This window comes from Macaca mulatta, chromosome 9 (assembly GCF_049350105.2).
Source record: "Macaca mulatta isolate MMU2019108-1 chromosome 9, T2T-MMU8v2.0, whole genome shotgun sequence".
Lineage (NCBI taxonomy): Eukaryota > Metazoa > Chordata > Mammalia > Primates > Cercopithecidae > Macaca > Macaca mulatta.
Window position 1 is genome coordinate 134,905,001 of NC_133414.1, and position 11,705 is coordinate 134,916,705.

General features: G+C 45.1%; 1 protein-coding gene across 2 annotated transcripts in view; it reads left to right on the plus strand.

The window, feature by feature from the left end:
• LOC144331359 (scavenger receptor cysteine-rich domain-containing protein DMBT1) overlaps positions 1-8,467 on the plus strand; it is a 10,208-nt gene extending 1,741 nt beyond the window's left edge. The window contains exons 2-5 of one of the 2 annotated variants that reach the window (XM_077947800.1): positions 190-222; positions 748-923; positions 3,255-3,637; positions 6,302-8,467. In XM_077947800.1, coding sequence (XP_077803926.1) covers positions 867-923; positions 3,255-3,637; positions 6,302-6,593 — 732 coding nt within the window. In that variant the 5' untranslated portion in view covers positions 190-222; positions 748-866 and the 3' untranslated portion in view covers positions 6,594-8,467. The remainder of the gene's footprint in view (positions 1-189; positions 223-747; positions 924-3,254; positions 3,638-6,301) is intronic. The other variant, XM_077947801.1, reaches the window with a different exon arrangement.
• The last annotated feature ends 3,238 nt before the right edge of the window (positions 8,468-11,705 follow it).

An 11,705-nucleotide genomic window follows, 5' to 3' on the forward strand; every position in this document is an offset into this window, starting at 1 on the left:
CACATATGCCAGGCTCCAGCTCCATCAGGAAGCCCTGGGCCCTCCTTTCCTTTGCATGCCCTGGAAAATTCTCATGCCACTGTACCCCAGTGATCCCATTCCCCTACACTTCATGTCTACTACCAGCTACATTATCCTCTTGCCGTTTTCCAACACAGTTGACATTTGTTTTCATCCTTCTCTCACCAGGTCCGGCTGACTCTCTTGTGCCTAAGGACAATGGTAAAGTCTTCTCCCCTCTAGGGTCTGGGGCTAAGGATGCTGATGGGGGAGCTAAGAAAGCAGCCAAGTAGGGGAGAAAGAACAGGCTGTGAGAGGGACCTGCTTCTGTGTTTCCACTGAGATCTCTGGATTTCCACCCACTCGCTGGGTTTTAGGAGGTTGGGAAAAAGCGCCTTTGTACCCAGGCTCCGTTTCTCCAACTAACTTCCATACAAAGACCCAGATAGATCATGTTCAGGCACAGGGTTCTCAACATGAGAAATGAGCCATTCATGGAACGTGAGCTGTGGGTAGGATTCCCCATGGGTGTGGTGTGACCTCAAAGGCTTCTTGGAAAAGGATGGGTATAAGTAAAATTAATGAAAGTCAGGTCAAGGGTGGGATGTGAGGAGAGCTGAGCCAGCCCCAGTTGAGGGCATTGTTCATGGTAGTTTAATGAAGTAAAGATATACCCGCACCCAGGATCTACATGACCAGTGAACCAGTTTCTCTTTGTGAGGATTTCTCCATCTTCCCCTTCTGCAGCCCAGCTATCCTGCTTGCCTCACCTCTTCCAAGCCGTTATTGACCGAGGCTATCTCCGGAGGCTGGGCTACTCCTCCTGGGACATCCACTTAAATGATGAGCTATGTCGCCCCAAAGTCATGGGACGCTACCTGATCTTCAACATTCCCTATGGCCACTGTGGCACTATCCAGCAGGTAGGACACTTCCCAGGTGGTGCTACCCTTCTGTGGTGAAAAGTTTGGGAAATTCAACCACCTATTAAAAACCTGTGTAAGGACAGAGGGAAAGTGCAAACCATAACTTCATTTCTGAGTTTGGTGAGACATAGAGCAGCTCACTAGTTTGAAACTTTCCTTCCTTTGGGGAATTTGGGATACATGATAACAAGTAGTGAGTGCTGATGGGCTGATGGATGTGTGGAGGGGTGAATGGATGGATAGATGGTATATTATTTTCACTCCAGAGGCAATGTATTTTCCACACATGCCTCTTGATTGAGCATTGGTGCACACCTACCACGTGCAACTATGGTGACAGGCATGCGAGAAGACAGATTGTCCACTTGCCCATCTGACTGCTAGGTTTCTAAGCAGGTAACTGCATTCCATGATCAAGAAAGCAAACCTTTAGGACATTTCTAAATCATGGCATACATATGTTTATTTAATTTTCCTTAACCACTGTTTTATTTCACAAAACAATGGTATTGAAGTTAAGGAAGCAAGTACACCAGAGATATAGGGAGAGTGTATAACCACAGAAAATTTTTTTCTCAGTATTTAAACAGGGTAACCTGCTCCCAAGCAAGATCCCCATACTGCTTCTCTATTCTTTTACATCCCCTGATTAGAAACAAACATGAGGCCAGGAAACCCTTGACATTGTTAGAGGTTCAATTCATTCACATTTTGTCTATTTCATTGTACAGATCATAGTCATTCTTATCCTTTTTGCTTTGAGAATTCTACTTTTTAACCTCAGAAGTTTCTGCCCCAGAATCCATGCCTCCTGTGTCTGGGAAGTGGGCACCCCCAGGGAAGCTTCTGGGCCATCAGGGAAGACCCTGCAAATGTTCTTTTTGGCCTGGCTGGCTCAGCTTCCCCTGAAAACCCCATGAGCTGACCAGGGTGCTGGGGTAGCAGTCAACAGGATCAGGGAGCACTGATAAGGAAAACACTGCTGCACAGAGGTCCATGTCTGCTTTCAGAGTCAGTGGATGGGTCACCTTCTAGGTACTGGGGACACAGCCGCCATAAGACCAACAGAGCCCCTGCTCCATGGCCCTTACATTCACGAAAACGGGGACAGGATTGGACCAAACACAAACCAGGGTCCTTTTTATACCAAAAGAGGTTAAGAAGACAGGAAAACAAGGGAGGGGTAGAAGAGTCATTTGGGGGTGGAAGGGAAGCCATGTTGAGTAGGCTGGTGGCTGGGAAGCTGAGCCTGCGCTGGGGTGGGGCAGCCAGGCAGAGGATGTGGGGATCAGCCAGGGCCGAGGTCCTGTGGCGGCCGCAGCCTTGGGGCTTTTGGGAAGAGACCAGAGGCCAGGAAGCCCAAGATTAGAGTGGAAGGAGGGCAGGACTGTGTGGGTGAGGAGTTTGACTTTTATTCTAAGTCAGGGATTCTCAAGGAGGGTAATGTCACCTTTATGGGTGGCAGGGGAGATAGATACTGGATCTTAGAGGCAAAAATAATAATGTCTTTCTTTCTATCTTTCTAGCTCAAGCACAGATACACATGTGGTATATAAGCAGTGTACTTGTATTACAATTCATAGACAGGGTTTGAGAGTGGCCAGGATGAGTAAGACGTCTACAAAGGCTCCTTAGTGGGGCCATGGTAGAATAAAGTTGATAAACATTGGCTTAAGCTGACAGGGCAGTTCTTGGAGGTTCCAAGCAGAATATCACAGGATCTGAGTCCCACAAGCTGAGGCTTCTTTGAGCAAATGTTCCTGGGCAGGCTGAGCCTCTAGGCATCTGCACAGGGCATGAGAGGCAGGGACCCCTCCCTGTTGGCCCCAGCACAACCTTACTTCCTGCAAGTCATGTTGGATTTGAAGGCTGGGAGTGAAGTTCAGCAGGGCCAGGCTCACAGCTCACATGGAGCCAGTACTGGTCTGGAGTCGAGGGCAGGGAAGAGACCAAAGAGAGGACAAGAGCCCAGGGGGCAAGGGGGTGTTGGCCTTCAGGAGCCTGCAGGAATGGAGCTTGTGGAGAAGGGGAGCTTGGAGCAGCTGGACCTGCCACCCCAGCTCACAGCTAGTACGACAGCTTGGTCCTCATAGGATGGAAGGGACAGTCCAGACTTGCTCACTGGGGGCTCCCTGCATGCACCCCACATGTCATGTCACCCTTTTGTGGTGTTAAGCACCACAGAGGTCTGGCCCCAGGAGGTCCTCCCTCCTGCAGGTCAGCAAGCTGGCACCAAGTAAGGTGGGAAAGAGAGGTCTCAGCTCATGGAGGCAGGTGTTTGTCAGGGAGTCAAGAGTGCTGCTCACAGCTCTTCTCTCATCCTCACAGGAGCACCTTGGCTCCCTCAGCTACTCCAACTCCATCAGAGGCCGGACACGGGGCCACCCTGGCCAAGTCATCGTGCGGCACAAGGTGCCCAAGCTGAAGTTCACCTGTAGGGTGGACGGTCCATCCACAGTTGAAATCATTCATGGGGATGACGCTCCGACGGAGGGTGCTGGCTACACCGTGTCCATATCCTTCCTCCAGTCCCCCAAGTCCCAGCCTGTGGGAGGCATGGTGCCCTACTACGACAGCCAGAGGAAAGAGGTCTTCCTCCAAGCCACCCTCCACAGCCCCAATCCCAACCTGATGCTCTTCGTGGATAGCTGTGTGGCTTCTCCAGATCCCCAAGATTTTATAACCATCAAGTATGATTTGATCCGGCAGGGGTAAGGAAGATGGAAGGCCCTCTGGGTGGACTGTTATATTCACCTGGCATGCCTTTAGGGAACCTGTGGCTTCTCAACTGGTATTACTACATCAGAACTTTGTGCAGAGTCCTCACTGTGTCTCAGAGGCACAGTGGGGACCCTCACCATCCTCTGATCACAACCGGGGACAAATAGTTATAGGCAGGCAGTTACCGACATCTTCCCTTTACTCCCCACAGTCCTGGGGGGAGCCCTCGCTACCCTGGGCTCTGCTACCTCACCTCACCCTTTCATGTCCATGCCTCCTTCCCTTCCAGTCCCTTCCAGCCGTATGACTTCACTGGACTCCCCATTCATGGTGTAGGCCCTCGAGGCATTGACCTACACTAATGAACTAATAGGTTATCCCAAGCTAAGATCTTAGTTATACTTGTGAGACTTATTCTGGCTCCTTTGGTTAACCAAAAGATTTGCCAAGTTAGAACTTCGGCCAATTGTTTGCCTGTATAGCTCTCTTGTCCCCTAACAGAGGCAAAGTGCTTATAGATGGGCAGTTGGCAACAAGTTTGAAAACAACAAAAATCTATCACTTACTATTCAATGGTAGCTTTAGAGTGGTGAAGACCACAGCACCCTAAAGTCCACCCTGAAGCACTGTGGTACCTGTTTCCAGAAGCCAGGGGAGGGACAGGACACAGCACCTTCCACAGGGAGCGTGAGCCATGGTGTGAGAGGTGCAGGGAGGTGGCGCTAAACTGCATTGAGCCAGAGTGAGAAAGTTCTTCCCTTTCAACCCCCCTTATAAAGATGTCAGGCAAGAGGCTCAGTTTGGTGCCAGAATTTAATAACTGACGCTTTTTTTCCTTCTGCTTTCTTCAGGCTTAATTTGTTCTTCTTCCTCTAAGTTTTCAAAGCTCAGACTATAGATTTTAGATATTTCTTCTTTTCTAATATATGTATTTTATAAATTTCCCTCTAAGCACTGCTTTAGCTGCATTCCACAAATTTTTGGTAACTTGTATATTCATTATCACTTAGTTCAAAATATTTTTTAATTTCTCTTTTGAGATTTATTTGACCCATGGATTACTTAGAAGTGTGTTGTTTAATTTCCAAACATTTGGGAATTTTCCAGGAATTGTTCTCTCATTAATTTTTAGTTTAATTCCACGGTGATCTGATAATGTATTTTGTGTGATTTCTGTTCTTTTAAATTTGTTAAGGTGTCTTTTATGGCCCAGAATGTGGTCTGTCCTGATGAATATTCCATGTGGGCTTGAGAAGAATTTGTGTTCTGCTGTTGCTGGATGGGGGGCTCTATAAATGCCAATTTGATCTAGTGGATGGAGAGTACTGTTTAGATCATCTGTATCCTCACTGGTTTTCTTCCTGCTGGATCTATCAGCTACTGTTGGAGGGGTTTGAAGTATCCAGCTATGATAGTGGATTTGTTGATTTTCTTTGCAGTTCTATCTAAAACTGTGTTACATGCTTACACAAGAAAAATTATTGTGGCCAGGCACGGTGGCTCATGCCTGTAATCCCAGCACTTTGGGAGGCCGAGGTGGGTGGATCATGAAGTCAGGAGATCGAGACCATCTTGGCTAACATAGTGAAACTCCGTCTCTACTAAAAATACAAAAAAATCATCCGGGTGTGGTGGCGGGCGCCTGTAGTCCCAGTTACTTGGGAGGCTGAGGCAGGAGAATGGCATGAACCTGGGAGGCGGAGCTTGCAGTGAGCCGATATCACACCACTGCACTCCAGCCTGGGCGATAAAGTGAGACTCTGTCTCAAAAAAAAAAAAAAAAAAAAAAAATCATTGTGTCTTCTTGGAGAACTGATCACTTTCTTTTCATGTAATACCCCTCTTGCTTCCTGATAGTTACCCTGGCTCTGAAGTTTATTTTTTTCTGAAATTAATATAGCTACTCCACCTTTCTTTTGATTAGTATTTGCATGGTATATCTTTCTTCATCCCTTTACTTTTAACTTATCAGAGTCTTTATATTTAAAGTGGGTTTCTTATAGATAATAAATAGTTGGGACTTGTTTTTTAATCTACTCTGCCTCTAAATTGGTATATTTAGACCATTTATGTTTAAAGTGATTCTTGATGTCATTGAATTAAAATCTACCATCTCGGTAACTATTTTCTATTAGTTGCATTTGTTCCTTGTTTCTCTCCTCACACTCCTTTTGCTGCCTTCTCCAGTTTTAACTGAGCATTTTATATGACTCATTTTATCTCCTCTTAATGCATCACTTCTTTTCTTTCTTTCTTTTTTCTTTTTTTTTTTTTTGGTGGTTTCCCTAGGGTTTACTAATGTACTTTTTAAAAAAATCTAAGTTTGTCTTCAAATAAAACCACCAACACTTTTCATCTCTCTTTGGACAAAATACAATAGGCCTTTTGAAGGCAAGAGTTCTACCTAGAATTTAATTACTTTTTTTGGTTTTATTGTGTTTATTTTCTAGTTCCTTTCTATTTATGTCCAGGAATAGTGGTTTTTCCACTCATAGTAGTGTTAAAAAGTTTCTTTATGAAAGAAAGAGTGGGTAGTGGGAAGAACTCTATTTGCAATTCAGAGATCTGGGTCCATGCCTGATTATCTGGGTTGCAGTGAACTCATATCATGCTTTAAGTTAATCTTTTTGTCCTGGGGTTTTTCTCCCCATCAGGTGCATCAAAGACAATACCTACGTCAACCTCCATCCCCGCCAGAAGAACATGGCTCGGTTCAAGTTCAATGCCTTCAGCTTTCTTGACAGCTATGATGTGGTATATCTGCAGTGTAAGGTTGCAGTGTGCAAAGTGGGGGACTATGCCTCTCTCTGCTCCCGGGGCTGTGCAGGACAGAGTAGGAGAGGTGCAGGCCCCATGGAGACCAAGGAAGAGCAGACTGAGCATTTCCAAATGGTGGGGCCACTGGAGATCCACAAAGTCACTGCTCAGAGGAAGACTCTTGAGTGATTTCTGCAATTTCCATGTGAATCTGTAGAAAGCAACGTCTATTTCTCTTCAGTATGTTTGACCAATCAGAAGCTATCCGCATAGAGACAGGTCAAAGAAACAGCCAGAGGGGACTGTTTCTCTGAGGTTTGTTACTAAATAAATCTTCTCTGATTACTAAACTTCTAAGGCAATTACTCTCTGTGCCACCACAAATGCTACATTTTCTAATTCTTGTCTTAAAGTGTACAAAATGTTACAAAGAGCAGGGTTTTCTCTCTATACTGCATTGTTCATTTAAAGATTGTCTTTTTAAGTTGACTAATTATCAGATGCTATTAAGTGGATCTCTGTTTTTATCCTCTGATGGTACGAGGATTTATTTTCAGCTCTTGCCAAGAGTCTTACGAAAAATAAACTGTCACTCATTTTTTTAAACTTCACTCATTTTTTTAAACTCTACTCATTTTTTAAAATTCTAACTGGCTGCTCGAATCAAGCATGTCATTTACTCATCACAACAAGCTTTTACCATTTTGTTTCAATGGGAATAAATTGGACCTAGGCTTTGTTGGGTTTGGGTTATAGCTTGCAAATGAAAGACTGAAATGCAATCACAGGAACCACGTATCTGCTGTCTGAGCTGCTGATGCAGGGCAGGTGAGCCCCAAAGTGGAGCTTAGCCTGCGAGCGTTCTTGGTTTTGCCCATGGAAGAACTCAAGAGCAAGCTAGAGGTAGAAGAAAACAGCTTTATCAAAGAGGCAATGTTACAGGTCCAGCAGTGTGACAGCTCCATGACTGCTCCTGCAGAGCAGGGCTACCCTGTAAGCGAAGAGTAGCAGCTCAGGGCAGTTTTGCAGTCATATTAATATTAATACTCACTTTTAATTGCATGCAGATTAAGTGTTGGTTTGTGCATAAAATTCTAGACAAGGGGTAGTAACTGTTGAGTCAGTGGGTCATTGACATGGAAAGGGGCAGTAACTCCCAGGTGCTGCCGTGGCAACAGTAAATTGACATGGCACCCTGGTGGGCATGTCTGATTGAAAGCTGCTTCCACTCCAGCCCTGTTTTAGTTAGTCTCCAATTTGGTCCAGTGCCCGAGCTCCACCTCTAGAGTTGAATCCCGCCTCCTCCTTCACTACCAGGAGTTCATGTGGCCATGTTCTCAGTCTGTTTCCCAAATCCTCCAAGCATTTGGGAAACTTGAAAAGTACACATAAAACCTGAAAAGCAAACAAGGGAAGATTAGCTTATTCCAGCATCCTCCCAGAGAAGGAGAGCAGCATCCACTCTCATCTCTCATCTAACTTTCTACCTTAATAGAAAGAGACCTGTGCTAGACTCACTATCCTTGAAGGTGTCTTTAAAGAAACAGACTTGAACATAGTCAGATTTTTATTTTTGCTTGTCAAGAAATATTCAATAGCAATATTTAAAAGATGGGTCCCCATCTCCAAGGACTAGTTCCCCTCTTAGTCAATAAATGGCATGCACAGGATGGGATGACAGTATTATCAAGTCCCCGATGGAGGAGGGCAGCTTTTGGTAGAGCCTGGGAGATAACCCTGAGGTCCTCAAGGTTAAAAATCTGACAAATGACCCAAGAAAGGGTGTAGCCTGTGAGCCGAACATCTGTTTCTTTACAAATTTTCCCTTCATCAACAACTGTCTTGGTAAAATATACTGGTATTTATTTTAACGAAGTTCCCTGCTTATACATATAAATTGATGAAATGTGATTACTGGACAATTCGGTGAAAATGACATCTTTAAATCAGAGTTAATTATTTGTCCCTGAGTAGCTCCAACTTTAGTCAAATGAAACAATGATTTTAGTATTTGATGTGTATTTCATGCAAGCGCTTCAAATGAATAAAGGAGCTTTTCCAAGTAATTGTAGGCTGCTAGAGTTTCTACTTTCAAAGTCATCTCCCCATTAACTGTATTTATTCATAGCCCATAGCATGTTGAGGAAGTAGAAGCTAACATCTACCAAAACCTAGCGTTTTATGACTTTTAATAAATCCCTAATATGAAAAGTGTTGATAATGAAAGAACTAACATTTTAATAAACAGGGGTCCAAACGAACTTCCAGATCAGTTCCTCTTGGTGTGTGGTTCAAAGGATGAGATCCAGGAAGCAACCTCCAAAAGCATTCCAGGTGATTCTCAGAAAGGCTGAAGTTGGAAAGCCATGGATCAAAATGCACTTCACAGGAAAAAGCCTGCAATCAGGAAACACCAAGGGTACAGACCAAAAAGAACCAAGAAAAGCCTGCTCTCTCTAGCCAAAGGACCAGCAAAGGAGCAACCTAGCAAGACAGAAAACACTTGGATGAAAACTGTCCTACTCTAGCTAACTGCCCTGGGAAACACTGTGGTCCCACCTTCATCCCAGCCAGCAAACGTTGAGTGGAAAGCCTAGACTTCTGCCTTCCCCCAGCACTCCTTCTCTTCCCCTCCCTCATCCAGAGTGATGTCAGAGAAGGCAAAGCGGGGACTGGGATGCTCATCACCTCTAGGTGGTAATGAGACCCTCACCTGCAGCCCTCATGTCAGGTGCAGACCAGGTGGTGAGCCTAGACTTCCATTTTTACCCCTACTTGGAAGGGATAAGACACCCTTTTATTCTATCCTGGTTAGAAGAGGCCCAATGGAGAGCCAGGACTTTCACCCCAGCCCAGCAGTAATGAGGAGACCCCACCTGCCTCGGGAAAGCAGAGGCAGCCTGGATTCCACCCCGCCCCGCCCCTCTAGTTTGCCTGTGCCTGGTATTCCATTGCCCATCTCTTCGTTTTTAGCTTCTCCGAAACACTATGTTAAGCGAGTCTTTTGAATACAATATAGAGTTACTTTGGAAAATATTCTGAAAATCCATCCCTTTTAGGAGGTGAGTAGAAAGACTGCTCTAGGGTGACACCCAGATGTCCCATCAGAGAAAGTCACTCATTCTCCAGGCTGCTGGGAGTGTTGGCGGCTGGCGGCTCTTGGTGCCACCGCTCGCCAGGAATTTCCCTTAGCTCAAGGCTGTTGTCTAATCCAAGTTCGCAGCCCCTCCACCCTCAGGCAGCCCTCAGTCAATGACTGATCCACAGAAGCATAGAAAGGGCTGAGCACTGTGCCTCAGTGGGGCCTCTCGGAAGGACAGAGCGGCCCCAGGACACCCTGGGGGAATGGCTGGGCCCCCGCTGCTGCAGCTACTTCTTTGTGCACCAACTCCCCTGCCTGCTTCTGCTTCCCTTCTGGGACACAGGCGCTGATCCCGAGCACACCCCTGAGGAAGTCTCCTGTATACTAGCCTCTGTGTCAGAGTCTGTTTCCCCAGAACCCAACCTATACCAGGTGTGGCCCAGGCATATTAGAAGCAGATTCTGGAACAGGATTTTGGAGCTGGCAGTAAGAACTTCTCGCTGGTGGTAAGTGGAACATGGATGGCTCCTAACTGCAAACACATTCTCTTTTTTAATTCTCACCACAGGTGAGGATTAAAAGGTGACCTAGCTCATGTAACCCACCAGGTAAGTGGGGAGAACTAGAACCCAGGCCACCCACCCCAGACCTAGGAACATTTATCACTTCACTTCTCTGGAGTCCTTTCTAAAGAAAGAAAACTTAAATAGTAGCACACATATTGATAATGCATATGCACTGATATTGGAGATATACCTCAATAGCTCCACTACAAATGATCTTATGATTCTTGGTAATATGATTTTACACCATCTAGTGAGTCGCAATATTTGATCATTTTCTCAGCATTACACTTTTGTGCGCGCTATGCATCTGAATCCCTACCATGTTGGCCAGCAGAGAATGTCCAGTCATTTCCTGATAGAGAGATGATTGAAGGGCTGTGACCAGACCAGACTGTTTTACAAGCATTTAACCTGATTTGCCCATTCTAATTAAATTTTTAGGGGTTTTCACGTTAGGTTAAAAAATAACTTTGCAGTCATTCAACTTAGGCTACCTGGATGAACATAAAAAAGAGTCACTGTGTGGCTGCCTGAGATATTAATATTTAGGAGATTGACATGGAGATATTGAAAAGAAAATGGGGAAGATCTGTTGTGATTTGGAGCTAGAAAATCAATCAGTGTCCCAAAGGCATGTTCTGTGAGGGCAGAGATTCTGTCACATCCACCATGTATTCTCTTCAGCATCCTGTAGATGCAATGCATGTTTAGAAGGAAGGAGAATGCCTTTGGGCATTTGAGAATGTGGTTACCTGTTCGGATGCATATTAGAACCTGAAACTACGTGTGTTGTTAGATGATGAGAGAGAGTTGTGTTGATCATCTAGGGTGATTAGATTCTATGTTTTCATGTGTAAAATCAGTGCACACTGGGGTCTTCAATTGTATTTGTTCAGCCACAGTAAATGGGAAAGTGTAAACCCAAACTGGCTACTAGTTGAGGACAATGAACCTTTGGCTTTGGCGCTTGATGATGAAGGGGAAGAAAAATGTTTTCATCTCATTAACCCAGAAACGGTATGAAGTTTCTCATTTTATGCTCACATTTGTCTATCCAGAGCCCTTTCCTGAAATGCTTACAGTGAGAAATGGTGAGGCTCTGCATGAAAGCAGGAAGGCATGTGGATCAAGGAGACTGCGGTTCTCCTCATGCTTTAGTTTCAGAAATTGTAACTTTTGATGTTTCAAAGAGTAGCATATTTGCATCTAAAAAATAAACACATCTATCTTTGAAGGCTACTTTTCTCAAGTAAAAATAACCCTTTTCACCTAATATTTGGTTTAAAATGCTTTGTATTTATAAAAGGAGGTGTTAATTCGTGTAAAAATTTTTTTTTTTTTTTTTTTTTTGAGACAGAGTTTCGCTCTTGTTGCCCAGGCTGGAGTGCAATGGCGTGATCTTGGCTCACTGCAACCTCCGCCTCCCAGGTTCAAGTGACTCTCCTGCCTCAGCCTCCTGAGTGGCTGGGATGACAGGCACGTGCCACTGCACCCGGGGCTAATTTTTGTATTTTTAGTAGAGACGGGGTTTCACCATGTTCATCAGGCTGGTCTCGAACTCCGGACCTCAGGTGATCCACCCACCTTGGCCTCCCAAAGTGCTGAGATTATAGGCGTGAGCCACATGCCCAGCCTCATGTAATATTTTTGTAT